This window comes from Aulostomus chinensis, chromosome 21 (genome assembly GCF_037954235.1).
Source record: "Aulostomus chinensis isolate RoL2024-O1b breed Wild chromosome 21, RoL_Achi_v1.0, whole genome shotgun sequence".
In the NCBI taxonomy this organism is placed as follows: Eukaryota; Metazoa; Chordata; class Actinopteri; order Syngnathiformes; family Aulostomidae; genus Aulostomus; species Aulostomus chinensis.
In genome coordinates this window covers 6,860,369-6,885,298 of record NC_141340.1, presented here as the reverse complement: position 1 = coordinate 6,885,298, position 24,930 = coordinate 6,860,369, and the positions used below count along the sequence as shown (strand labels likewise).

The following is a 24,930-nucleotide window of genomic DNA, read 5'->3' as shown; positions in this document are numbered from 1 at the left end:
CTGGTATCCATTAAAGATAATTTCAAAGAGGAGAGGGGAGCGACACCGAAGGAGCGACGTTTCAGCTCAGTTTCTGTGTTTTTACGTATTCACATTTCATTTCCTTTCAGCAGAAACATTTTTATATTTACTTATGGTGCTTATGGTTTAGATGTGTGTTTTATCATAATTGCCCAGGATTTCCTGCAAAACAATACAGTCCTAATATCCCCCCCCCCCCCCCTTTAGATTGCATTTCCAAAAAAACACCAGCAAGAAAAATAAATGTTCAGGAATTTGGTGCTTGAAATAAGATCATCAAATGAAGTAATCATCTGATTCTAGAAGTCTTTCTGAGTTGAAATTATATCACATTTAAATTGTTTACTCGTTAAAAACAAACAACAAAAACTTTTATGACTCAATATGTAATAACACTCGACATCAGTGCATCAAACTTACAGTGTACAATTTCCATCTGCAGTTGCTCCCCCTCAACTGTCCCAGGTGCAGTGATAATTCCAACACTTCCTGTGTCCATAATCTGGCGTGCCTGCAGATGCACATCGCTGATCAAAGGCAGAAAACAGCTGCATTCTTTCAGCCTAATGAGGAACATCAAAGCAATTAGACGGACCTGCTCTCTTATTTGAACAGTTAGTGTCACTGGGTTACGTTTCGCTGACGTGGCCCCGATCTCACACGGTTGAACACTTGTGATTTCCAGGAAAAAGTAGATAAGATCTCGTCTAATTCAAAGATTGTTAACAGACTGGGGAGAAATAACACTTTTGACTTGCTGCAGGGGTTTATGAAGTTAGCACGCTAACCAGCGAGCCCCGGTCCGTCCAACCTGAGCCCACGTAAAGGTTTGGGTCAGACGTCTTCTTGGCAAATTTCCGTTTTTACCTGGCATGACACAAATCGTTTTAGTGGTGGTAAAAATTTGGCAACAAGAATCTGTCAAAGTTGCGACAATCTCCCATACTTCTCTCCAATGCCATCAAAGTCTGGAATTTACAGTTTTGCATTGCTCAAATGTGTAAAAATGTGATTTTTATTCAAATTATCTTACCAAGGAGAACATTCTGCATGTCACGTCGAGCAGCCCGATCTAGGTGCAGAGGGTGACTCGGCTTATGATGAACACCTTATTGTGTATTTTGACATTTTTCGTGTCTCAAATGTCACATTAAGGAAGCAAAATAGCCAAAAAATTAAAAACTGGCCAGTTTTTTTGTTTTTTTTTTTTAATTTCCAGTTGAAACAAGTTACACATCTTACTTGGCCGACTTGGCACCCTTACATTTTTGGGCAATCCTCATTATTGAGAACAGTGCAGGCCTTCTCATTTGAGAATAAGTCACACTGATCTAGTTTGGATGATTCAGAACCAATCTTTAGTGCACAATACAAACATTCCATTTGGTGTCGATATACACGTTGTTGTTTTTTTAGCTGGATTCTTGCAGCTACAGTCTTGCTAATGCTAAGATGCCACACATGATGATTGAAAGATTGCAGTGTCATATTGACTTACATACAGTCAGCCAAAGCCTACACATGGTACCTTTAAAAAAAAAGAACCCAGCAAATCTAACCTGTTGTGTTTTTTGGATAACAGGACCTTCAAACTCAAACTGTTGATAGTTACATTTGACCCCGGACTATCACATATTACCCTCCAGTCCAGCCTCAGATGATAAAGCAACTAATTACTTGTTTTCCTAAAGGCTTCAAATCTGTTATTTCACTGTCGGCTCTAATTGGAGCAGCAGGCTGGTGTTAGGGATCGTGGCGAGCTGATAAAAAGCAGCTGCGGGTCAGGTATCTTACAGCCGGGCTCCTGCTGGTCTTCATTCAGAGGTTGCGGCCTCATTTGCTGGGTCAGGGCTTTCAGCGGTGAGCTCAGATTATCAGAGGACTGAGAAAGCAAGAACACAGGAATTCCACATTAACAACGCTGCCGCCATGTTTAGATATCATGATGAGGAAAAACTGGCAGCTCAGATCACTCGGCCGGCGGCGGGCAGGCAGGGAGCGAGAGATGAACTTTTTTTTTCAAGCCATATGAAATTAATGAAATCTAATGGAGGCGTGTGATGATAGAAAAAATAAACTATACTCATATAGTATCTTTCAATTTGAATATCTTGCCAAAGGACACCCAGTCCTCAAATCAGACAACCACGCTATAGCTGTGCGACACATAAACTGATACAAGTCGCACTTTGTAATGCAACTACACATGCCTCATTGTGGTTGTCTGCTTCAGCAACGTGGCCCCCATCGCAGCCACCTTAACTTGACCTTGACCTGTCAGGTTAATCTGAGAGTCCCAGTGGGTGTTTGTGCAAATTTGAAGACATTTCCTCAAGGCCGTCCTGAGATATTACATTAATGTGAGTGGGACAGGTAGCGCGTACATCTCTGGTGACCTTGACCTTTGACCAACAAACTCTCTCTCTCTCTCCTCGAGTCTCAGCGCAAGTTGGTGCCAAAAATGTGAAGAAATTCCCTCGAGGTGTTGCTGATATATTGCGTTGAGAATTGGATGGATGGATGAACAACCTGGGGGAAAAAAAAAAAAAAAAACACCCAAAAAAAATCTTCAGGCCCAAGGCTGTTGCTGCGGAGGTGTGCAGTAAACTTGTCTTGCAGGCAAAGGTAAAGCCAAACACAACAGCTTCCTGTGCGTGCTCACCAGCACATGTTCACACCGTCCTGCTGCTCCTGCTGCAGCCTACCGCGCCGAACTCTGCCAAGTCTGTGCCGGTGTGTGCCAGGTCTCTGCAGGGGAGACTCGGGCTTACTGTCAGCCTGATGCAAATTGGAGCATAAACCTTCACCTGAGGACGACTCAGAGACAATTAGGTGGAGCAGACTTGCAAATAACAGAGCATGGTAACGTTTACTGGCCTTTAAAACCCGGCCGTTAGATGATTAGCAATTATGCGGTGCTCATAAGGCTTGATGAGCAATAATGCAAACTCACTAATAGGATCTGCGCTGCTGAGTAGATCCATAAAAATAGAACAATCCTTCGAGGAAGCAGATGCCTCGTTCCCTCACTGCTTCGACAGCCAGACCTGCTGCTCTGGATGCCACTGGTTTCATACTTCTGAAGGTAAATATTTATTTTACCCTTTATTTAGTTTCCAATGGTTATCACAGCTGCGTTTATCCACAGAAACCATTAAAAACAGCTTCTTCTTTTTTTGGTCCCACGTTGATTTGAGGGTGTGTGCAGCCTGAGATGCATCACTGTGTGTCAGTTAAAGTAATTCAAACATTTTGTGGGCCACACGAGTCGTGCTGCAGGAACAAGAACATATTTACTCTTGAAAAACAACCACTGCAGCTTCTTTAAAAAAAAAAAAAGAAAAGAAAAAAGAACAGAATTAATGATAAAATTCAAAAGCGTATAAAGTTGTTAAAACCATGTTTGAAGCCCTGCAGGTCTAGTCTGCTGCAGCAGCGCTAGCTTTAGAGAGGATTTCTTTTTTGCGAGCGTTTTACTTGGCACGGCCCTCAAATGTCAATTAAGTTGAGCTTCATTTTGCAAACGTTTTTTTGTTGTTGTTGTTTTTTTAAGCAGCATCAAGCTTGTAATGTGTGAGAAACGGTGACATCTTGTGGCAGCTTTAGGGAGCAACAGCAGGAGAATGAGAATAATCTCTGCACTTCATTCTAAGGGTGAGACGAGATGAGGGGCTTGCTGGCGCTAACGTTCTTCATCACGGGAGTTCTGCTCTGTACTGCTGAATCTCCTCCACTGAGTGACGACACACTAACAAGTAAACATCATATGTATTCTTACGATCGCTACCAATAACCCAACGGTCTGTGTAGCACAGGTAACATGCGTTTCATTGGTGTGCAGAGTTGTCTGATGCAGGGAGGCACTACGTCAGTGAGGAGATGAAGCAAGCGTTACTGGGGGTGACGCAGGTGAAGGAAATGATGGAGACCAAAGAAGGGAAGCACAGACGTCTCATGGATGCAGTGAGACACAGCGGGGTCAAGACAAAGGTACCTGACATACTGCCACATCAAGGGTCCAGAGCAACTCACACGTGGTGGCCACAAATACTGTCTCTCTCTCTCTCCGGCCCCTCCAGGGCTCCACACACCGGTCACCTGTTTACACCTTTAGGATGAGAGGTTCTTTTTTTTGTTTTTGTTTTCATCATTTCCAGCCACTGAACAGGGGGATTATAACTTGACTCTACAAGAGCCAGCCAAAATAAATCTGCGCCCGTACTGTTGTAGCGCCACCTACTGTTAACGAGAAATGACATATTTGATTCACTTTTTTCCCCCCAGCATGTTGACTTGATGATTCCTCCTCAAATTTGCAAAAAAAAAAACAACAACAAAACTTTGAAGACCCTCTGACTTTCTTGTCCATCAACCCGGCGCAGCTGTGACGCGGGGCCTCTATCAGCGCTGTTCGCATGGTTGATATTTACAGCAATCAAACCCCCCCCCCCCCCCAACCCCCCAGTGTAAGAAAACCACAATGAAAACACCACAAAGTCGTCATGTAACATTCACATTTCACACAACGTGATGGGAGCGGTTTAACTGTTACTTGCCGGTCTTCTTCTCTCGCCCCGGAGCCAACCGCAGACTCTGAGCCTCGTAACTGTGAAGGAACCTCAAAGCTGACAATGAATAATGAATGTGGGAGAGGGGCGAGTTCAGTCGGGATAAATGAGCTGTGTGTGGATTCAGAATAAAACATGGGGCTGACTGTCAGGGGAGGCTGTGTCTTCTACTTGCCTTAATAAGAGGCAATATTTCTGTGACAGAATCTCTTTTTTTGGGGGGGTTCTCTTAGGGGGTGACGCAGCTGACCCAGGAGATGGAGCAGAAACTCGGGGAAGCTGAACAGCAATGTCAGGATTTGACTAAATCTTCTTTAGAGGAATGTCGACCTTGTCTGGAAGACACTTGTAAGACCTTCTACAGCTCCACTTGTCGCCGGGGCTTCATCTCTTTCTCGTCCAAGGTTTGACATGTTTGACGTGTTTTCCTAAAAAAGTTTGGTTTGTAAAAAAATAAATAAAATAATAATAATGATAAAAAGAAGGAGCTCCAAACACGTTCTACGAATCTCTCCAGGTCGAGGAGTTTTTCAGGAAAATGTCTTCCCAACTTGAAAAGATGGACAATCAAACCCAGGAGAGAGCAGGTGGCACCAGCTTAGCTCAGAACCAGGTCACGGAGGATAAAGCCGACCTGCAACTCCTGCAGGCGGAGGCGACCTTCAGCCAGCTGTTGGCTAACACCAGCCTCCTTTACAACCACAGCATCCTACTGGTCAAGAACATGCCGGAGGTGTTTGGAGGTTCCTTCCCGGTGGCCTTGGCTACCGGGCTGCAGCCCACTCCCCTGTTAGCCAGGCAGAGCAGCTTCAGCGCAGGGTTCTTCAGAACCACTGGTCTGGATCACGTCCTTGATTCAGTCTATGACTTTGGGAGGAACATGCTGGAGGATTTCAGCTCCATGGTGACTGATGTGCTTGAGGAGACAGAAAAATTAAAGGAATTCCACCAATCCGACACAGGTATCCTCTTACATTAAAGCGACACTTCGCCCGAGAAATGTAATTTTCCCTTCAATGAATCATAGTTGGAGGCAGCACAGTGGTGCAGTGGTCAGCACTGTCCCCTCACAGCAAGAAGGTTCCAGGCTTGACTCCCGGCTCCAGCACAGGATCGTTCTGTGTGGAGTCTCCATGTTCTCCCTGTTCCTGCGTGGGTTCTCTCTGGTACTCCGGCTTCCTCCCACAGTCCAAAGACATCAAGAGGGGACGAGGCTGACTGATACTCTAAATTGACCGTAGGTGTGGCTGTGAGTGTGAATGGTTGTCTGTCTAAATGTGTTGGCCCTGTGATGGACTGGTGACCTGTCCAGGGTGAACCCCGCCTCTCACCCGAAGGTAGCTGGGATAGGCTCCAGCCCCCCACGACCCTTAACAGGAATAAGCGGGAGACAATGGATGGATGGAATCATAGTTAGATGCCTTGAAATTACAAAGACTTTTGACTTCCCATGACTCCAGAATTTGGAATTTTGCTGTTGTTGGTAGTTCTTCTCCGTTAGCTTCTGGCTAAAAAAAAAAAAAAAATGCGTCCGGTGTTTTTCCGACTTCTGGAGTCACCAAGAGTTCACGGAGTGAAGGAAAAACATCTTTGTGGCTTGAAGAATTTGAGAGGCAAATTGCTCTTTTTGGGTGAAGTATCACTTTAAATATTTGTTTTCTTCAAATTTCTTCTTCTTCTTCTTTCTTATTTCCTTGCTCTCAAATCTTTACAAAGATCCAGGGCCAGTTCCTGCTTTTGAACAGCCCCAGAGCAGATATCTGTGCAGACGGCTCCGCAGGCAAGTATCTGAGTGCTGGAAGCTCCAGGACATGTGCCAGACATGTGCAGATTATCTGTTAAAAGGTAAATCACCTGTACAATGGGGGATTTTTCTTTACGATTGATTTCAGAGTGCAAATATACAATCACACGATCATGTATTCATGACTCAGAGTGTCCCGGTGTGCGGCAGCTGCAGTCTGAGGTGGAGGAGATGTACATGCTGCTGAACTCCTCCCGTCAGCAGTATTACAACAGGCTGCTGCTGGTCCAGGCGCACACGGCCGACACGCAGAGATGGTTCAGCAGCGCGTACAACAAGTATGGCTGGGTCAGCCAGCTGGCCGACGCCGCACTGGGTCCGCACGACGTCTTCAGCGTAATCAGGGTATTTTCTTTTCACAGTTCATTTGGGAGGACACTGCCAAGTGCAGGCATTATGATTTAATACTTTTTTTCCATCACTTCACGCAAACTCCAATCCAGTCTCTAATCTTTTAGGTAGATCAACAGCAGAAGATGAAGAACTACACGTCCAAGGTTGACAGCAGCGTGGTTGTAACCACACTGGGCTCTGGTCCAGTAGCCGTGTCGGTGCCAGCAGACCTGAGAGTGGACGACCCTATGTTCATTCACTACGTAGCTCAGGAGGCTCTGACGCTCCATAAACGGCAGATTAGAGCTCCCGATTCAGGCACCATTGCGGCTTAGTGGCCTCCGGGTCTGCTGAAGCACCAAATTGATTGGGAGTTAAATGAATCTTTTTTGAAATGTTTGCACCACAGTAAGTCCTGATGCATTTGGACACCATCTTACACTAACTGGACTCCACAACCTGCAGCTAGGCTCTAAATTGTCCAGTTTATGTTTTTTTTTTTTTCCCCTCTTCATAATGGGGTAATGTACATGAACACTCCAGCAACTGCAGGTGTCAGGTGTCGATTCAAGTACCGGTTTTGTAAAAGACTCGATGGAAATGCAAATGTGGGGGGAAAAAATTAAACAGCAACAAACAAAAAAAACTACAAACATTTTAAAAGCTAATTTGCTCGGCTTGGAGCTTTTTGTCCATTTATATTAACTGGAGTTGACCTCCTGTTAATTTTTTAAAGAAAAAAACGTGAAATATGAATCAACACTTTTCTCCACTCTTTCATATGTTTGGTTATTGTTGTTGCGACCAACAAAAGTACCGTCTTGTATATCATGATTGCATTCACGGTAGAGAACTGCACATTGTCCATTTTGATATGCAAGCGTTCACACATGCTGTTAATAAAGTTGAATAAAAAGTATTTCTCTTGTCTTTCTGTACGTGAAGGCACTTAATTGTTGTTATTGCTGGCTTGGTACATTTTATTTGTTACCATACCTGAGGAATTTGATTCTCCCCTACTGGCTGAAGCTGACTGTAACTGGTCCGGTATGGTTTAAAGTTTTTTGCACACAAAAAAAAAAGGAAAAAAATGGCCGCGCTTTTTTTTTGTTCTTCTCGCGAGTCTTTCCTGCTACGACCCGGGACTTCACTTCAGAAAAGCCCGCATTCTGAGACAACGTCCCGACAACGAAATGCCCGCCACTTTAGAAATCCAGACGGGGCAGCTCTCCGGAGAAAACGGCTGCACGATAGCGGGGGAGACACAGGCAGCGGCCGGGGAGACGAAGAGTGTTCCGGGGCTATTCAATGATGAACGCGGTTACCTGAACCTGGTGGAGTACGTTCTGCAGCACGGCCGCAAGAAAGGGGACCGGACCGGTACAGGAGTCATCTCTGTGTTCGGTGCTCAGGTCAGATACAGCCTCCGGGGTGAGTCTGGAAACTAATATTCTTTATATTAATGAGGAGTCTAGTGAGTAAAGTCTTACTATTAACGGTGAAACAGAAGCAGCGTGACGTGTCTCACTAAACTCACCGCATTGCACCTGACCAAGCAGCTGCACACACGTTCGTTGACTTTTTCTGTTCCTGTTTTGTAGATCAGTTTCCTCTGTTGACAACCAAGAGAGTGTTCTGGAGGGGGATCCTTGAGGAGCTGCTGTGGTTCATCAAGGTGAATCATCATTATTATTATTACTTTGTGTGTTATGTTGCATTAGGATGTCAATTTCTAATTTTATCACTGCGTACAAAAAAAGTGAATCCATATGAAATCTGTTGACAGTCAATTGAGCAAACAAAAAAAACTGCAATAATTAAGTTGAAAACCGAAATAAGTGAAGAGCACTGCTTCATAGCCCAAAGGCTGAGCTGACTCTTTTACACCCAAACCCAGCGAGCACGTCTCTGAGATTTGTTGTGTCTCAGGGGTCGACCAACGCCAAGGAGCTCTCTGAGAAAGGGGTGAAGATTTGGGACGCTAATGGATCCCGCAGCTTCCTGGACAAGTGTGGTTTCACGGACCGAGAGGAGGGCGACCTGGGGCCTGTGTACGGGTTCCAGTGGAGGCATTTTGGTGCCGAGTACACAAACATGCACGCAGGTACAGATCTAGTACTCCGCACGGGGGTCGAGCAGATTTCAGCACTTTTGATTTCAGTCATTGTTTTTGCATCAGCACACATTTTCTGCCAATCGTTAAAGAACGAGTTGAGCCAATTCAGGCTTTTATATTCAGACATTCAAAGGGCCGGTGTCCTCTTTAACACCTGCATGCAGAATTTGGGTGTGAATGTTGCACAGCAACAACACTGTTATGTGACTAAAAACTCCCTTTTCTTGATTTCCTTTGACAGACTACACAGGGCGGGGCGTTGACCAGCTGCAGAAAATCATCGACACCATCAAAAATAATCCCGAGGACAGACGGATCATCATGTGTGCGTGGAACCCCAAAGGTGCAGCAGGCAGCAGTTCAAACGCAAGCGTTCCTTTGTGTGATTTGAGTGTTTGATTATTGTTGTTTGTGCCTGTTGGTGTAGATCTGCCCCTCATGGCTCTGCCTCCCTGCCACGCCCTCTGCCAGTTCTACGTGTGCGACGGCGAGCTGTCCTGCCAGCTCTACCAGCGCTCTGGCGACATTGGCCTGGGAGTGCCTTTCAATATCGCCAGCTACGCTCTTCTCACATACATGATCGCTCACATCACGGGGCTCAAGGTGACGATAGGCTCCTCTCGAACTCCTAATCAGTCCCGCCGTGAAATGTCCTCATTTCTCGTCTGCTTCCTCAGCCTGGCGACTTTGTCCACACCCTGGGAGACGCTCACATCTACAGCAACCACATCGAACCTCTTAAACTACAGGTACGCTGCATTAAAAAAAACTGCTCCCGATCACTCTCGTCTCCCTGCTTTAATTCAAACAAACTCGTCAATCTGAATATTTGCAGCTCCAGAGAGAAGTCCGCCCCTTCCCCAAAATGAATATCCTGAGGAAAGTGGAGAATATCGACGATTTCCGTGCGGAAGACTTTGAAATCTGCGACTACAAGCCTCACCCTGCCATCAAGATGGAGATGGCCGTGTGACTGAGCGCATTTGTCTGGTGATAACTTGTGTTTTCCTTTTGTATCTTCTGTCTTTCAGAAATCTTTTATCTTAAAAACAATTTTCTATAAATACATTAATGAGTATTGAGCTCTGCAGTTTTATTGGCTTGTCTGGAATTCCAGTGGTAAATTTAAACAAGTGCAAGTCCTCATTTGGTCGCGTGCAGCTTCCATACGTCTCCTCCAGGGTACTCGTGTCTCTGCACTGACGATTCCAGCATCTCGCAAGAGTAGCCAGGATCCTGAGTGGAGCACACAAACGGGAAGATAAAAGGGGACCGCGTCAGCCGAGTCCAGGGAGGAAATATCGCCCAGGATCTTAGACTACAGAATGAGGTTTACTGAGAAGAATAGAATAAAGTCCACTAAAACCTTTATTTTGTAGAAGATAGACACGTAAACAAAAGATATAGAATGACTTGCCTTTGCCCCGCTGTTCATGAAATCATTATTTAAAACACCTCAAATGAAGACGTTGCCTCAGGTCTAACTGGGTTATGACATCACTAACCTTTGGGGGCGTGTAGCAGGCGCCACAAATCACCACTGGACTGGTAAAGTGCTCGTGGAGATGGTCGACATATTCACACATTCTGTGGGGGGGGGGGGGGGGGGGGGGGGGGTGATCATCTTTAGTTCAAAGGACTGAACTGGGAATCCCCCCTCCCCCTCCCCCCCAAGTCTTACCTGTTAGTGAGACTGGCAGACACACAGATGTAGTCAAACAGAATCAGATGCTGGACCAGCTCACAGAGGCCGACACCTCCGGCGTGGGGACAGACGGGCACTGGAGAGAGAGATGGGTGCGCGGTTACTATGGAGACATTTAAAGCCGATCAGTAAGAGAAGATTTAACCTTTTCTTTCAAATTCAGATCTGCAACTATTACCACAAACTGAATGTAACCCAGTCTTTTTTTACAAGCTCTTCATTTTTCTAATCACTTCCTGTTTCTGGATCTCATCTCTCTCTTTATTTTTTTTCCCCCCCTCCTGCCTGTTGATCCTGAAAATCATCAAATGACAACTTTTGCTAAGAACAGTAGGAAAACTAAAATGAGACACTGAACCGTTTTAGAAGAGAAAAAGAAACACACCATTTATTTACTTCTCACTCTGCTGGCAGCTGTCATGTTAGAACTTCCTACCCTGGAACTTGTGAGCCATCAGCAGCACAGCCAGGTTCTCGTTGACGCTGCCCAGCCGGCAGCCGTCTATCTGGACGAACTGCAGGGCCTCGGCCTGGAGGAACTGCTTGAACATCACTCTGTTGTGACACTAGGGAGGAAAAGGACTCTTACCAAGGAAATATTTCATCACCGATTCACAGGAAGAACCAACGCGAGTGCTAACCTGCTCGCCTGTCGCCACACCGATGCCAAGGGGAGCCAAAGCCTGTAACATGCATCACTTTAAAGGGGACACACCAACTTCTGGAGAATTTTGTTTCTTGTCCATCTTCTCCAGAGCCAGACAAGATGCATACCCTTCTCTCTCTGAGTGCATTCAGTGTAGAACAGCAGCTTACCGCTAGTTAGCTTAGCACAAGGAATGGTGTTGGACAAGCAGATTAGCATGCCCCTCAGCTTCTGAAGCCTGTCGTTCCACTTTTCCACAAATATATAAAGTTTAGGGTCTTGAACTTTGTTCAGAGGTGATCCTCCTCATTCTCTCTTATGAAGTCAGCCATGATGACAACAAGCACTTGGTTAGTAGCATACTACTGATGGAGGTATGCTAACCTACCTGTCCACTAACATTCACTCCGCTGAGCTAAATGCTCACTCACAGGAGAAAAGGGTATCTGTCTTCTTGTCTGGCTCTGGGGAGGATGACTTATACGTATGCAGTGTTCCTTTAAGAGTCTAAATGAGTAACAAAGGACCAATCCAACCTTCGAAATAGTAGCGTGACCCAGGATGTCGTCTGGAGATGTGGGTTCTTCAATCCACAGAGGTTTGAACTCTGCCAGGCTGGAAACCCAGCTGATAGACTCGCCTACGTCCCACTTCTGGTTGGCATCAATCATCTGACACAGAGAGGCTTCAGCCTGCTGTTAACTGATACAAAACCCTTCAGGCCAAAATAAACTCACCAGTGTGTTAGTGGGTCCAATCATTTGCCTTATGAGACGACATCTGCGTAAGTCATCTTCTAAATCGGCGCCAACTTTCACTTTAAACTTGGTCCAACCACTTTTAAGCGCGTCTGCACAGAGCTTCAGAAACATACAGACACACATTATTCAAACAGGAGTCGGCCCAGTGGGTATTTTATAGAGCAAGAACCTGTTTGAGCTGCTGGTCCGAGTATCCGAGCCACGCGCAGGAGGTGGTGTAAGCAGGGTAGCCCTCTCTCAGCATCTGGTCCTCTGTCAGGACGAAGACGCGGCTCACGACCACTTGTTAAGATATATGCTTAGTTGCTGCTCTACCAACTGAACTGGCTGAAGGCTAGTTAGCTTAGCACAATGAGTGGCGGTGGATGGTAAGTGTTAGCATATCTTTATCAAACAACATAAAACAGGTTTTAGAGTGGGCAAGACGGTGGTATGCTAACATTTCTCATCTCGTACCGTTCATCACGCTAAGCTAACTAGCAGTCATATATAATTCAATACAGAGGAGACAAGGGTATCTGTCTTATTGTCTGGCTCTAGGAAGAATGGCTAATAAGCTTATTTACCAAAAAGTCGGCATGTTCTTTTAATAGAGACGTCGTAGATCTCCAGCTAAAATGCTTTTCAGCGTGCTCACCTCTCTGCTGCTTCCCCTGCTGCGCTTTCATGAGAATATCTGAAGAGAAAAAGAGTGAGCAAGAGCATCGTTCTGCCACTTCTGTAAATGTACTTGATATAAAGCAGTCTCACCTAGCGCCTCCTCCTCCGTGAGCACATCAGTAATGTATCTGAAGTCGATACATGAAACAAGCCTCTTGGGATCCTGATTCGACAAACAAAAACAACAAAAAAAGAGTTTTCCCCTGGTGAACACTTCTAAGAATCATCTAAATTTTCCTGCCACTCACCATGTCAACAAGCAGCTTCCACAGGGGCTGCCGGGGGGGTATAACAGCAGGTGGTGAGTCATAGTCAAGAGTCATGATGGGACAGGAAATGATGTATAACAAAGGCCAAACCTTGCCCTCTGCCCTCGCCCACAGGTCCCACACAGCATTCAAGATGGCAGCAGTGGCCAGATGGACCACACCCTTCTCTGGGCCTAACTGTGTAAATTAAAGGTCACACGGAACAGGCAGAGTGTGGAGAACCAAAAACAGGAATCAAGATTGAATGGATGTGAAGATGAGAGATGAAGTTAAAAGTGTGCTGAAATAGAATCTCGTCTGATTCTAGATCAGCTTTTTCTTTGCCCTTAGAAAAACAAAACGCTCAAATTCACGAGTTCTTTCTCCGTATTATTAGAGTACAAACAAACTACTGCCAGTGTTTGTGAATATGATGTCACAGGCTGAAGGGTCCAGCGTTCTCTCACCCATCTCATCTGGCCGTCGCTGGTCAGGAGGCGGTAAAATCCACGGAAGTCGCTCACGATCTCCTCCAAGGATTTCCCGATGACCAGACCTGCCAGAGCCTTCACAGCACACAGCACTGCAGGACCACATTCAGCTACAATCAAGACTCCCAGGAGCATGTAACCTTCTGAAGAATGCATTTAGTGTCTGAAACGATGCAACGTTTTAACCACAAGGTGGCAGCGGAGGGTTCACCTTTGCACACTGGAGGAGCAGTAAAGGAATGATATCCTGGGATGAATACAGAAATGTGACCAACTTCCTGGTATTCCTTAGTGAAACTTCTTCCAGTATTATCTGGCTGAACCTCAACAGATTTGTATTATTAACTAATTATTCTTCTTGATGCTGCTGGAACACTATTGCATCTCTAAAAATATCAGTCATCAATACCTAAAATATGGAAATTTTAGAGGGTACATGTGTTCACTCCTAAAAAATCTTTTTGTTGTGGCAGAAAGACTTCAAACTGTGTGTTAGGTATTCATTCAGGGTGTTTGATGATTATTTTAGTGGATAAATAGGGAGAAGAAGCAGTGGCTATTTCAAATATTTATTTTTTTTATAATACAGCTGAATGTGAATAAATATGTGGGCTCTTCATTGATTGAAAATTATCAAACAGCAGGTTTTGTAATTAATCAATCAAATCAGATTGCATTCATCAATTTTGATGAATTTGATGATTTTTTTTGGATGATTTTGATTTTGGGGTCGGGGTCAAAGGGCAAGGGTGCGATATATTGCCTTAATTTCTGTAAAATCTATACCTAATTAATCTTTTATTTTGGTGCTGAAATCTTCAGACGGATTCTTTAAAATATATATAGAAGGGCGACTTACCTTCCCCGACCAAGTTTCACCAAACTTACACCATTTGCTTGATAACTCAATGATGCACCTCTTTTATGTTTTATTAGGTTTAACTAGCAAATAATTGTTATAGAAGAAGCTGTTTTGGTTCAATTTAATTCACAACAATAAAAAAAAATTGGATTTCACTCGAAAATATTTCAGATTATAAAAACAATCCGAGTTTCCGCCGATCACGTGAAAGCAGCAACAACACAAACTGTCTCGGCAGAGTTTCTTGTTGGTTGTAAAGCAACTTTACCGATGTCATCACGTGAATCTCACCGATCTCTGTGCCTTTTCCCAGAGTGAAAGTGAGGCCGAAGCCTTTCGCCCCGCTGTCCGTGTCGAGGACCACATAGGCGGCTGAGTAGTCCGGGTCGGTGTGCTGCAGTTGAGGGAGGTGTTGTTACGGTGCTGAGTTCACACACACGCAGGAAACACGACTACACCTGCAGGCTTCTCACCATGGCGTCTGAACCGTGCTGCTCCAAAGATGTTGGGAATCTCACATCTTTAACTGTCAATTTTAAAATTTTATGCAACATTTTGAACAAAGTTTGCCGAGACCGTGTGAGTAGTTTCTCAGGAGTTAATCCCACCCACTCCCCTCCGCTATTGGCTTAATCACTCACCACTCTTAAAGACGCAAAACATCTCATTTATAAAAAGCACTTAACTTTATAAACTCAAAACCTTTATTGTACAAATCCCCTCCCTCCCAAATACAGTTAGCATCCTTGTCCATGTCATCAATAACCTTATAAAATGAGGATTTCATAATATACAAAGACTTTACAAGCTCAACTAGTGTTATTTCCTCTAAAATACTGTCCTGATGAGTCCATACAGGAAGGAAATGCAAAGAGAAAAATCTTTTTTTTTTTAAAAGAAGGTAATATTGCAATACAAAGAGCCACTTTACATGCATGTACATAGAAGAGTTCCAGGGTTCAGTCACATTTTACAGCTTGTTTCCAGCACGTCTGGTGGCTTTGTTGTTTTATGGATCATTCGACAACCAAAAAAACTCATCTCGGGGAGGGATTGAAGTCCAAAGCTTTCACTGCTGTTTAACCGTGTTTTTTTTAAAATTTATTATTATTTATGTAATAATTTCCGTGTGAAAACAGTGAGATTATACAACCAAGGCTGATCAGACGGTGGGAATTATGACCTTGTTATATGAAGCGTGACGGACTGCGATGACTCTTCAAATCAAGCCGTGATATGAATACTGAAAAGAACGGGGGGGGGGGGTTGCACTTATTTGTCATCCTGCAACACAGCCAGATAATAAGATGTGTGCTAGTTAGCTGAGCATAATGAATAGAAGTGGATATGAAGTGTTAGCGATATTCCATTGTATGATTTCGAAACAAATGTTTTGCGCAACCCAAGTTATATTAATGCAGGCAAAGACCATTTGCAGGAAAAGCGTGTTTGATGATTTTGACAGAGCTACGCTAACAATTCCCATTCACTACTATTCAGTGTGCTAAGCTAACTAGCTAGTTCCTGTGGGTTTCAACTTCCTTAATGAATACGCAGATAAGAGAAGACTCTCTTCTTTTCTGAATCTAGGAGGGATGGAATATAAGTGCATTTCCCCAAAAGTTCCTTAAAAATAAAGGGTAGAATACTGAAAATCAAAATGCACCGAAGAAGACGAGAAAGGCCTGAGGGACTCTTGTATGAAACATGGAACTGGACTGTGGTAATGACTGTAAATCCCCTGAGAGCCTCTCCCTTGTCGTTTCATATATTATCTATGTCAATAATTATGTTTTGATTCATAATTTACCTGAAAATAATACAATATGGAGGAAGATTGAGTGAGAGACCATCACGTAGTCGGATCACAGCTTATTTTACAGCAACCCGGGAACCCACATGTAGCATATTTAGAACATTGTCATCCGTGTTTGGTTTTTTTTCTCCGTATATGTGCCCACAACCACAGTTTCCGCACATGATGGTGAAATTAAAGATGCACACGGCTAAGACTTGAATAGTACCATGAATAAAAACAACATAAAACAATAAAGTAGGCAAGACTGAACAGTTAAGATCAGGTAGAGCATGTAGTGGTTGATATGACTGATCGTCCTGGTTCCCAGTCTTATTGAGTATCCGGTCCAGGAGGAGACGCCAGCTATAGGTTCTCTCCAGGCTGGTACTGAGGCTCTGTGGCGGTGAAATAATCCTCCAGGAAGGACTGGATGTACTCGAAGGTGGGCCTCTCGTCTGGGTCCTTCTTCCAGCAGAGCTTCATCATCTCGTGCAGGGACTCGGGGCACCCCTGGGGGCAGGGCATGCGGTAACCTCGCTCCACCTGTTCCAGCACCTCCCGGTTCACCATGCCTGAGGGAAACCAGACATTCATCGATATCTGCTACTTTTTTCTTCACTAGATCTGTTTTAAAGTAAACCTTTTTCCTTTCATACCAAAAAAGTAGCCTTGGGCTGCAGTTAATAATAATTTCCTTCATCAATTAATATTCCCGGATTATTATTATTTTTTTAAGAATTCCATTGATTGTATCACATTTCACATCAATTTATGATTTTTTAAATTGGCTTTAGATGTTCAAGACTCAGACACAATGAAGTGAAGAGTCCTAGCAGGACTCCCTCGAAAGCAGGGCAGCAATATTGTGGTTGACGGTGGAAGCTGACATCTTAAAAGAATGGAGTGATAAGGGGATGCATCTCAACTCATATTACTTAAATGCATTCGTTTCTCAGCTGGACAAGAGCCCTCGACTCTGTGTTTGTGTGCCAGCGTTACAAACCTGTTTGCAAAATTTAACGCGGCAGCAGCAGGAAACTTTATATCAGTGTGAGCAAACTGAGCCGTGGCGGTGATATCCTTAAAAACAGAAGAACACAACAGCCTTGTCTGCTCTCCTGCTGGCATCGTGAGTCCAGCGCTCTTGTTCTGTCCAAATCTCTCAGTTCGAGTTCATTGTGAGGTTTGATTCTCACTGTTGTGTACTCTTACAATGAAATCAATATATTTCATGTCCATGGATTGAAGATCTTGTGGCAATTCGTCATATATATTTTTTTACAAATAAATCCCTTTGGATTGAAATTTTTGTTGTACAAATAATGAATACAAGTACAAATATATGAACAGTTTCAACAGGACATGAGAGCGGAGCTGCACAGCCCTGCAGGCGCTGCCACCCCGGGCAATGTCAGTCTGACAGATGGTTATAAACAAGAGTGGTGTTCAATCTCCTGATCGTCCCCCACCAGATGGCCTCATCTAATCTCAGACGTGCATGTGTGTATGGGCATCACTGCATGTGTGTGTGCATGTGTGGATGTCGGCGTCCCCCGCAGAGCCATAAACCACCAGCACAGACGATGTCAGACGGCTTCACTTCATCCTGCCACATTAACAAGCACGCCAGCCTGACGTCTCCTGACAGACAGGAAGCCGATAACTCCAACGGCGAATCTCATTTTGTTTTGAGTGTGTGTGAAGGAGTGTGTGTCACTTACCTGGGTAGGGTACTCTGCCTTTGGTGACGAGCTCGGTGAGTAATATGCCAAAGGACCAGACGTCTGACTTGATGGTGAATCGACCGTACAGAGCTGCCTCCGGTGCCGTCCATTTAATTGGGAATTTGGCTCCTGGGATGTGATGGAAAGCAGAGGAGAGGTTACACCACTAGAGGGCGCACGTGTCCATTTCTAGAGTCAGCTCCAGGAAGCCTCAGGCCACACTCACCAAGAATGACATCATCAAAAACATTTTTTTCCCCCCTTCCCATAGATTTCATTGTTTCTGGGAATTCTGGCTCATAAATCAAAAAAACAAAAGCTTATAAGCTGAACATAAAACAGACAATGGAATAAATAATAATAATAATAATAATGTAAAAGAAACAGGGCATTTTTTTCTCTCCCATTCTTTGTTTCTTTCATCCAAAAACAAATTCATGAGCAATAAAACTCAGCCCTTTAGAGATTCTGCTCAGTCTACATGCAGGATAACTAACTCATAGCCACTGGGCCAGGCCTGGCTAGGACTTGTAGGATGGATCAATCCCTCGGCTCCTTAGCAACCAGGTTAGCGTGTCACCGAGCTCCTAATTGCTCCTAATGGGCCGCTGGGCACCTTAGATGGCAGCCTCTGTCTGAATGGGAGGGGGGAATGAGTCACACACCCCAATTTCCTTAATTATGCCTTTCTCTCAATTTAAGTTAGCGAGCAGTTGGTGGCACAGAAACAACTTCAGTTGTCATAGCAATGTCAGCACTGGAAACGATTTTTAACCAACAATTAAAAGCTATCATCCTCATAAAGCCAGCGGCAAGCTAGCACAGAACTAATACAGTAGAGCCAATGTATTTGCTAGCCTCACGTTAGCATTCATATCAACAAGTGCCTGACCTCTTCTGATCGTGTTCTCAGGTGTTGCTGATCCAGTGTCCTTTAATGCAGGACAAAGTCTATTGCAAGTCCCACAGCCGAGTCAAATCTCAAGCCTTTGAGGGACAAGTCCAACTGAAGTGTAACTCAAGTCTTTTAAGTCCCAGTTTCCCACACATTTGCTGTGAAAACACACATCTTTTTGAAAGAAAATATGGAATAAATATTAGGTGGTATAGTGGTGCAGTGGTCAGCACTGTGGCCTCACAGCAAGAAGATTCCAGGTTCGAGTCCCGGCTCCAGCACGGGATCTTTCTGTGTGGAGTCTGCATGTTCTCCCTGTTCCTGTGTGGGTTCTCTCTGGTACTCCAGCTTCCTCCACAGTCCAAAAACATCAAGAGGGGACGAGGCTGATTGATACTCTAAATTGACCGTAGGTGTGACTGTGAGTGTGAATGGTTGTCTGTCTCTATGTGTTGGTCCTGTGATGGACTGGTGACCTGTCCAGGGTGAACCCCGCCTCTCACCTGAAGGCTGCTGGGATAGGCTCCAGCCCCCCGTGACCCTTAACAGGGTAAGCGGTAGAAAATGGATGGCTGGAATAAATATGTGTACATTTTGACAAATATGAAAAAAAGTAAGAACCCCCACCCCCATCTGAGCTCTCCAATAAATGATTAAAACAGACCGAAAAGGAAACATTCCACCTTCCCATTCATGATTGAAGCACAAAAATCAAGAAAAAAAATAAGCAAGTTAGCACATTTTGTCAGACAGAACACTCCCCAGTGGTGTATGAGTCTGTGCAGATGATGGAATAAACGTGCAGTCAACCCCCTGGGGATGCAGAAAGAAACATTTTGTCTATCGGTGTGAAAAGCAGGACTAATTAGATAGAAAAGACTCATCTGGTTTTCAATATGATCCTAACTGACCGTGACAGGGCAACTGTGAGGTCACCGCTGTCCATTTCTACGCTGACACCTCCCTTCCAGGGCGTTTGCGCACCCACCTTGTCTGGCTGTGTACTCGTTGTCCTCTATCAACCTGGCCAGACCAAAGTCAGCGATCTTGCACACCAGGTTGTCTCCCACAAGAATGTTGGCAGCTCTCAGGTCCCTGTGGATGTAGTTCATCCTCTCGATGAACGCCATGCCGTCAGCGATCTAAAAAACAAATATTTGACAGCATCTCATACCTCTTCAGTAAATAATTTTTAGCTGCTGGCGCTGGGGAAACATCAAGCAGACAAATAATGAAAAAGCAACAATCTAGCAGAGGAAGACGTGTTTACCTGAGGCTTTCGTTTCTTTTTTGGAAAACCAGACGCTTAAAATAGAACCTCCTGACACAAAGACTAAAAATCGCTGTGAATGCAGGTACTTGTGATTCCTCTCACCTGTGCAGCCATGTCCACCAATAAGGGAAGCTTCAGGAATTTTCCATCGCCTTCTTTGAGGAAATCAAGCAAGCTCCCTATAAAACAGGATCCGCCACAGAGAGAAGTCATAAATGCTGTAGGTGCAATGAAAGGACCGTGATAGCAGCTGCATACTAATTCACCCCTGTACAGAATGTTAAATATTTCCATTAAGCCCTAAATTCTCACTATACTTACCTAGACAATTATACTGAATATCAAATGAAGCATGCCTGGGAGTTGGTGTTTGATTTACAGTGACATCTAATCAGTATTTCTCATTAAATGTCCATCAGAAACAGTGTTTATCTGCAGAAAGAGAAGAGGAACTGTGGAAAAATACCACAGCAGTAGATCAAGGAGCTGCAGGCGCTCACACACATGGAGGCATATGTCGGAGTTAACATTTACACACACGCGCTTATAAATCTGATACTCTCGTAAAAAAAGAAAAAAAAAGAAACGCGTTACAGCTGAATCCATGGAAGTCTCCCACAAAACGACTGCAGTTTTCAATCAAACGTACCATTTTCAACCTCATGGAATCACGAGGGAATTTCAAGGACATTCAATCTGCTAAGCATATTCATGAAAACTTCCATAGAAATGACACTTTTCCTTTAAGGAAACCAAGGCAGCTCGATCAATTTCATGCCTGAAAACTAGAGGTTTAAACGCTCTGGCTTGATGCTGTTTTGCTTTTTTTTTTTTCCCAAAAATTCTTTTCCCAAGTTCCTGGGACCATCCATCCTTCCCGGAGCCAGACAAGAAGATAGATTCCCTTTATGTCCTCTGTGTGTGCCTTAGGGAGCTGACACAAACAGAGACCGCGAGTTAGCTTAGCACAATAAATAATAGTCGGTGAGAAGTTTTAGCATGCATCCGTCAAAAGTCATCAAATCCATTTTTTTTTCCAAATTGGCATGTATTAATAGAACAATTCCCGTTATGTCACACTGTAATTAAAGAATCAGACACAAAGCTGGAACTACTTTCCTGGACTTGGCGTAATGATTTGATGGAGCACCTCTAAAGCACCATTGAAACAAAAGAAAGTGTTTGTTGACGACTAGAAGGGCGACAGCTGCTAATCATGGCCGACTTTGTGAGAGAGGATTAGGATGATTACTTCAGAAGAAACCAAGATCCTGAACCTTATCTGATGACTTCTGATGGCCCGCTTGTCCTCAAAAACCTATTTCTGATTTCCTTTAACAAACATAACACATACCACCTCCCATCCACTACTATTCATTGTGCTAAGCTAACTAGCTACGACTCTCTGGATCTCAGCTCCCTAGTATAGGCACAAAAGGGAGCAGAATTATCTGCTTTCTATTTCTCTTCGTTTTTTTATTCTTGGCTTTTGGTACAGCAAATAAACATATTTTCCAAAAAGTTGGTGTGTTCCTTAAAGGTAATCATCAGGTCTGACATCACTGCTGCGCCTGAAACACCAGGCAGCTTGATTAATGTCATGCCTGAGAACTTTAGACATTTACAGGCTCAGGCTTGATTATATCACGCCTTTCTCTGTCTAAAAATAGACCTCGGCGGGTGTCGTGAAACAGCTGAGTGTTTTTCTAAGAAATCAGTTTAGTCACTGATTAAAGATGCAGCTCTCAGGTGTGTTGCAGGTACCTTTAGCCATGTATTCCGTGACTATATAGATGGGCTCCTCCGACACCACAGCGTAAAGAGGCACCAGTTTGTCGTGTCGGAGTTTCTTCATTATCTGAGCTTCTTGGAGGAAGGCCTCCGGTGACATGGTTCCCGGCTTTAGCGTTTTTATGGCCACCTTGGTGGTGCCGTTCCACGTGCCTGCATGAATGGGAGAGAAAAGCCCACAGGGGTAATCAGCGTTGGTAATGGGATGGGAGCGAGACAATATCACTAATTAGGCTTTGTAATTGCTCAGACACACGCCGTCATGCATGTGCCGTATTCCTGTAGGAAATCTCCCTGACAGGCGTTATCGCATGGATGGGCAGATTTAAGTTCAAAAAGGGAACAATTACGCGTGTCTGGAGCTGTCCTCCTGAGTGAGGCCATCTCTGGAGATTAAGATAGTACACAAACAGAGGAAGCAACTACAGGAAGTGGATAGTTCACCAAAATAGAGACGATAAATAGACAATTATGAGTGTGTGTTCAACATAGCTGCTGTACTTCCTCCATGTAATTCGGTTGATTTTCCTGTTTAGATGGCTACACCCAAATCCTAAAACAATCTCTGATGCCAGGAGGCCTCTTCCTGGTTGTCTATCTTGTTCTTACCCATCCAGACCTCTCCAAAGCAGCCCTGACCCAGTTTGAGCTCCAGCCGCAGGGACTCCCGAGGAATCTCCCAGGCGTCTTTAGCGAGCCCCTGGGTCTGAGGCTTGACAGTGGGGCAAACCGTGGTCAGCTTGTGGCAAAGTCCGTCTGCATGTTCTGAGGTATAGACAGACAGACACACACACACACACACACACACACACACACACACGCCCACGTTAGGCTCTGAACCGGCAGCAGTTTCATTCTGGTTTCATGCATCAACTCGTTCTACTTGAGTGGATGAATTTAGACGCGCTCGTACTAACTGTGATGAAATATAAATGAGATGAAGTGGCTTTTTAACACACGGAACCCTCTCTAGAGTGAGATTAAAATGAAGTGGGGTCACAGAGATTTAACCTTCTCAAGCCGTAGACTCCAAATCATCGCTGAGCCACCAATTGTTATGAAAATTAACAGCTAATCATCTTCTTTTGTGGCGCTCCGGGGGCACAGAATAGCAGATGGGAGCAATTTTTAGGATAACTCCTGGTGAAGGGATGAAAGAATGCGATGAATAATGAATGAATGGGAAGTGTGGCACATTTCATACCTGTGTAGTGTTTGACAAGCTTCTGTAACGTGTCAAACTGCGCCCGTGTGGTGATGTAGTAGCCCCCGTTGTCGAGCTTGCGGATCTTGTAGTGTTTCACATTGTCTCCTTTGGTTTCATCCCAGTCACGTATGGAGAGAGAGTAAGCACCTGGAGACAAAACATTCCTCATTCAACTGAATTGATTCAGACGGCTTCATATTCTATCGGGTTTGCTTCAAAGAGGATTACAGCAGACTCATTAGTGACACAGTGACTCATTAACGGCGTTGGAGTTTCGGTTGTTCCGTCCAAAAGTATCCTTGGAAGTTGATTTCTCTCTTCGGAAGTGGTGAAAGTTCCGGTCTTCAAGGCAGGAGAACATAGTGAACGTTTGAGCTGGGAATATCCCGCTTAGAGAGTTGGACATTTTGAAAAGCTTAAAAGTAGGTTTATATCACTTGACATGGCAGCATTCGGGGTGAAAGACCACCCCAAATTTACGATAAAATGTAATTGTATCTTTGGCATCCAGCTAGTGTTTTGGGTTCTAATAGAATTTTCATCTCATTAGCTAGACATCTGTCCACTGTGCTGTGCTAGCACAGAGATGTGAATCCATTATCATTTGGCATTTAGTAGGAAAAAAAGCTTGCTTGTTTGTATTTCTGTTCCAGTCATAATCTATTTATCTCTCTTAACTGCATGTATTCATATTTGATATATAACTTCACAAATATTCACAGACAGAAACGAGCACGACCCAAATCTTCGTCAACATATTTTCAGTGTGTAGTTGCTACTAGCTAAGCTAGCTAGCTTGCAGTTTGGTATTGTTTTAATATGCGAGGGGGACTTTGAAAGCGGTGGCACACAGAAAGCAGAGGGGGTAAAGAGGGTTAACTGAAATTCACCAACCTGCAAACTCATTCCGCGAATGTAGCTGCAGTGAACCAGACTAACACAATGCTGGCTCCTAGCTCGCTACATTTTAATGCTAACAGTTGAAAGTTTCACCTTTAATTTTATTAATTACATTGAATGAAATTGATGATGAATTACAGATAATGACTTTTGTCCTGACAGCAAACACGGAGCAGATTTTCTGGGGGCGAACATGCCGCCTGTTTCTTTGTTGAGAAGCGAATGCTCTATACTGGGATATACAGAAGGACCTCTCCAAAGGGGAACAACTTCTCAGCTGCATTAATGCACCATTACACAATGTGATATGTTAAAAAAAACAACAACAAACAAACCTGTCACTGTACGTGTGGTTTGAAACCTGAAAACAGAATCTCTAATGGTATGGCAAACGCAGTGTTACATCATCATAATTAGCATTAGCATCTTTTCTTCAAGGTAGTTTGTACCTATACCATAGAGAAGGAGTGGACCAGACCTTTGACTGGCCTACGCCTGAAATAAATTCTGTATTTATGACAAACAGATCATCACCTTTAGTAGTTTCACTTTCTCGCACCAGGAAAGTTCCTCGATGATTCCCTGGATTAAGCAGCAACCTCTCAGCATCTTTACGACCCATTTTACCAAAATACCACCTGCGGAGAGACGGCAAACCCGTCAAACTCAAAAGAGACTGGGTAAGTGAGGAGCTGAAAATCAGAATCCGATTACAGAGATTCTTTCAGCTTGTCTGAAGCTGTTACAAATGATGAAAGCCACGAGATGAGATCATGCAAGTGTCATTAGTCTGTTGGTGCAGTCGCTGTAGAATGAGTAACGAGGTTAAAAGAAGCAGCAATAAGGACTTACTCTTCAGCCTGTATGGAGTCTGCAGGGGCCACGTAATTGCTTGGGATGTAACCTTTCTTCCCAGAGTTGATGGAGCGAGCTTCCCACCAGTCGCCTTCTCTACAGAACGACAACACGAGAGATTTAGATGCACCATTTCACAGTCAACCAAAGCTTGGCGCTCATATCACTTAACAGCAGTTAATGGTTAATAATTTGTGAGTCAGCCTGCTGTAAGATTATTCCCACTTTATCGAGAAGGTGAGGTGGGATTTCATGTTGGAGAAAACTGAGAT

At 44.2% G+C, this 24,930-nt stretch overlaps 5 protein-coding genes across 14 annotated transcripts in view; 2 read left to right on the top strand and 3 right to left on the bottom strand.

The window, feature by feature from the left end:
- LOC147241498 (collectin-12-like) overlaps positions 1-7,915 on the bottom strand; it is a 50,046-nt gene extending 42,131 nt beyond the window's left edge. Inside the window, exons 1-5 of one of the 5 annotated variants that reach the window (XM_086192198.1) lie at positions 7,723-7,915; positions 2,684-2,769; positions 2,406-2,550; positions 1,816-1,903; positions 442-532 (exon numbers count right to left, since the gene is read on the bottom strand). The gene's annotated coding sequence lies outside the window, so the exon portion shown is untranslated. Of the gene's footprint in view, positions 1-441; positions 2,182-2,405; positions 2,551-2,683; positions 2,770-7,722 lie in introns of those variants that run through there. The other 4 variants (XM_086192200.1, XM_086192202.1, XM_086192199.1 and 1 more) reach the window with 4 other exon arrangements.
- LOC147241499 (clusterin-like protein 1) lies at positions 2,865-7,711 on the top strand. Its single transcript, XM_086192203.1, has 8 exons — positions 2,865-3,106; positions 3,675-3,776; positions 3,863-4,011; positions 4,823-4,993; positions 5,107-5,551; positions 6,306-6,434; positions 6,524-6,738; positions 6,852-7,711. The coding sequence occupies exons 2-8, from the start codon at positions 3,686-3,688 to the stop codon at positions 7,059-7,061; spliced, it is 1,410 nt and encodes a 469-aa protein (XP_086048329.1). The 5' UTR covers positions 2,865-3,106; positions 3,675-3,685; the 3' UTR covers positions 7,062-7,711.
- tyms (thymidylate synthetase) lies at positions 7,852-9,924 on the top strand. The gene is made up of 7 exons (XM_086192207.1): positions 7,852-8,157; positions 8,328-8,401; positions 8,656-8,830; positions 9,084-9,185; positions 9,270-9,445; positions 9,520-9,591; positions 9,678-9,924. Exons 1-7 carry the CDS (start codon positions 7,920-7,922, stop codon positions 9,813-9,815), a joined length of 975 nt encoding a protein of 324 aa, XP_086048333.1. The 5' UTR covers positions 7,852-7,919; the 3' UTR covers positions 9,816-9,924.
- On the bottom strand, positions 9,783-14,819 carry enosf1 (enolase superfamily member 1). 3 transcript variants are annotated; one of them, XM_086192204.1, is made up of 15 exons: positions 14,689-14,819; positions 14,507-14,609; positions 13,330-13,445; positions 12,974-13,060; positions 12,863-12,889; positions 12,705-12,777; positions 12,592-12,630; positions 12,124-12,206; positions 11,931-12,053; positions 11,730-11,864; positions 11,189-11,230; positions 10,984-11,113; positions 10,524-10,623; positions 10,348-10,429; positions 9,783-10,078 (listed from the first exon to the last, which is right to left on the bottom strand). In XM_086192204.1, exons 1-15 carry the CDS (start codon positions 14,767-14,769, stop codon positions 9,986-9,988), a joined length of 1,314 nt encoding a protein of 437 aa, XP_086048330.1. In that variant the 5' UTR covers positions 14,770-14,819; the 3' UTR covers positions 9,783-9,985. The 3 variants fall into 3 exon arrangements, 2 of the variants coding, with proteins under 2 accessions (XP_086048330.1, XP_086048332.1); XR_015111063.1 differs by lacking the exon at positions 9,783-10,078 and having other exon boundaries at positions 10,347-10,429; positions 10,984-11,102; XM_086192206.1 differs by lacking the exons at positions 9,783-10,078; positions 10,348-10,429 and having other exon boundaries at positions 10,933-11,113.
- Positions 14,820-14,921: 102 nt separating this feature from the next.
- Positions 14,922-24,930, bottom strand: part of LOC147241495 (tyrosine-protein kinase yes-like) — a 21,207-nt gene continuing 11,198 nt past the window's right edge. For all 4 annotated transcript variants that reach the window (XM_086191688.1, XM_086191690.1, XM_086191689.1 and 1 more), the window contains 9 exons: positions 24,656-24,754; positions 24,338-24,441; positions 22,901-23,050; positions 22,306-22,461; positions 21,670-21,849; positions 20,008-20,084; positions 19,621-19,774; positions 17,735-17,866; positions 14,922-16,585 (listed from right to left, as the gene is read on the bottom strand). In XM_086191688.1, coding sequence (XP_086047814.1) covers positions 16,377-16,585; positions 17,735-17,866; positions 19,621-19,774; positions 20,008-20,084; positions 21,670-21,849; positions 22,306-22,461; positions 22,901-23,050; positions 24,338-24,441; positions 24,656-24,754 — 1,261 coding nt within the window. In that variant the 3' untranslated portion in view covers positions 14,922-16,376. The remainder of the gene's footprint in view (positions 16,586-17,734; positions 17,867-19,620; positions 19,775-20,007; positions 20,085-21,669; positions 21,850-22,305; positions 22,462-22,900; positions 23,051-24,337; positions 24,442-24,655; positions 24,755-24,930) is intronic.

Excerpts from the sequence above, each read along its gene's own strand:
- LOC147241499 (XM_086192203.1), top strand. The coding sequence starts at position 3,686 with ATGAGGGGCTTGCTGGCGCTAACGTTCTTCATCACGGGAGTTCTGCTC. Across the intron at positions 5,552-6,305 it reads ATTCCACCAATCCGACACAG|ATCCAGGGCCAGTTCCTGCT; the intron begins GTATCCTCTTAC and ends ATCTTTACAAAG. Across the intron at positions 6,435-6,523 it reads TGCAGATTATCTGTTAAAAG|AGTGTCCCGGTGTGCGGCAG; the intron begins GTAAATCACCTG and ends TTCATGACTCAG.
- tyms (XM_086192207.1), top strand. The coding sequence starts at position 7,920 with ATGCCCGCCACTTTAGAAATCCAGACGGGGCAGCTCTCCGGAGAAAAC. Across the intron at positions 8,402-8,655 it reads AGCTGCTGTGGTTCATCAAG|GGGTCGACCAACGCCAAGGA; the intron begins GTGAATCATCAT and ends GTTGTGTCTCAG. Across the intron at positions 9,446-9,519 it reads CTCACATCACGGGGCTCAAG|CCTGGCGACTTTGTCCACAC; the intron begins GTGACGATAGGC and ends CTGCTTCCTCAG.
- enosf1 (XM_086192204.1), bottom strand. The coding sequence starts at position 14,769 with ATGTTGCATAAAATTTTAAAATTGACAGTTAAAGATGTGAGATTCCCA. Across the intron at positions 12,631-12,704 it reads CACGGAGGAGGAGGCGCTAG|ATATTCTCATGAAAGCGCAG; the intron begins GTGAGACTGCTT and ends TTTTCTCTTCAG. Across the intron at positions 12,054-12,123 it reads CGGACCAGCAGCTCAAACAG|CTCTGTGCAGACGCGCTTAA; the intron begins GTTCTTGCTCTA and ends ATGTTTCTGAAG.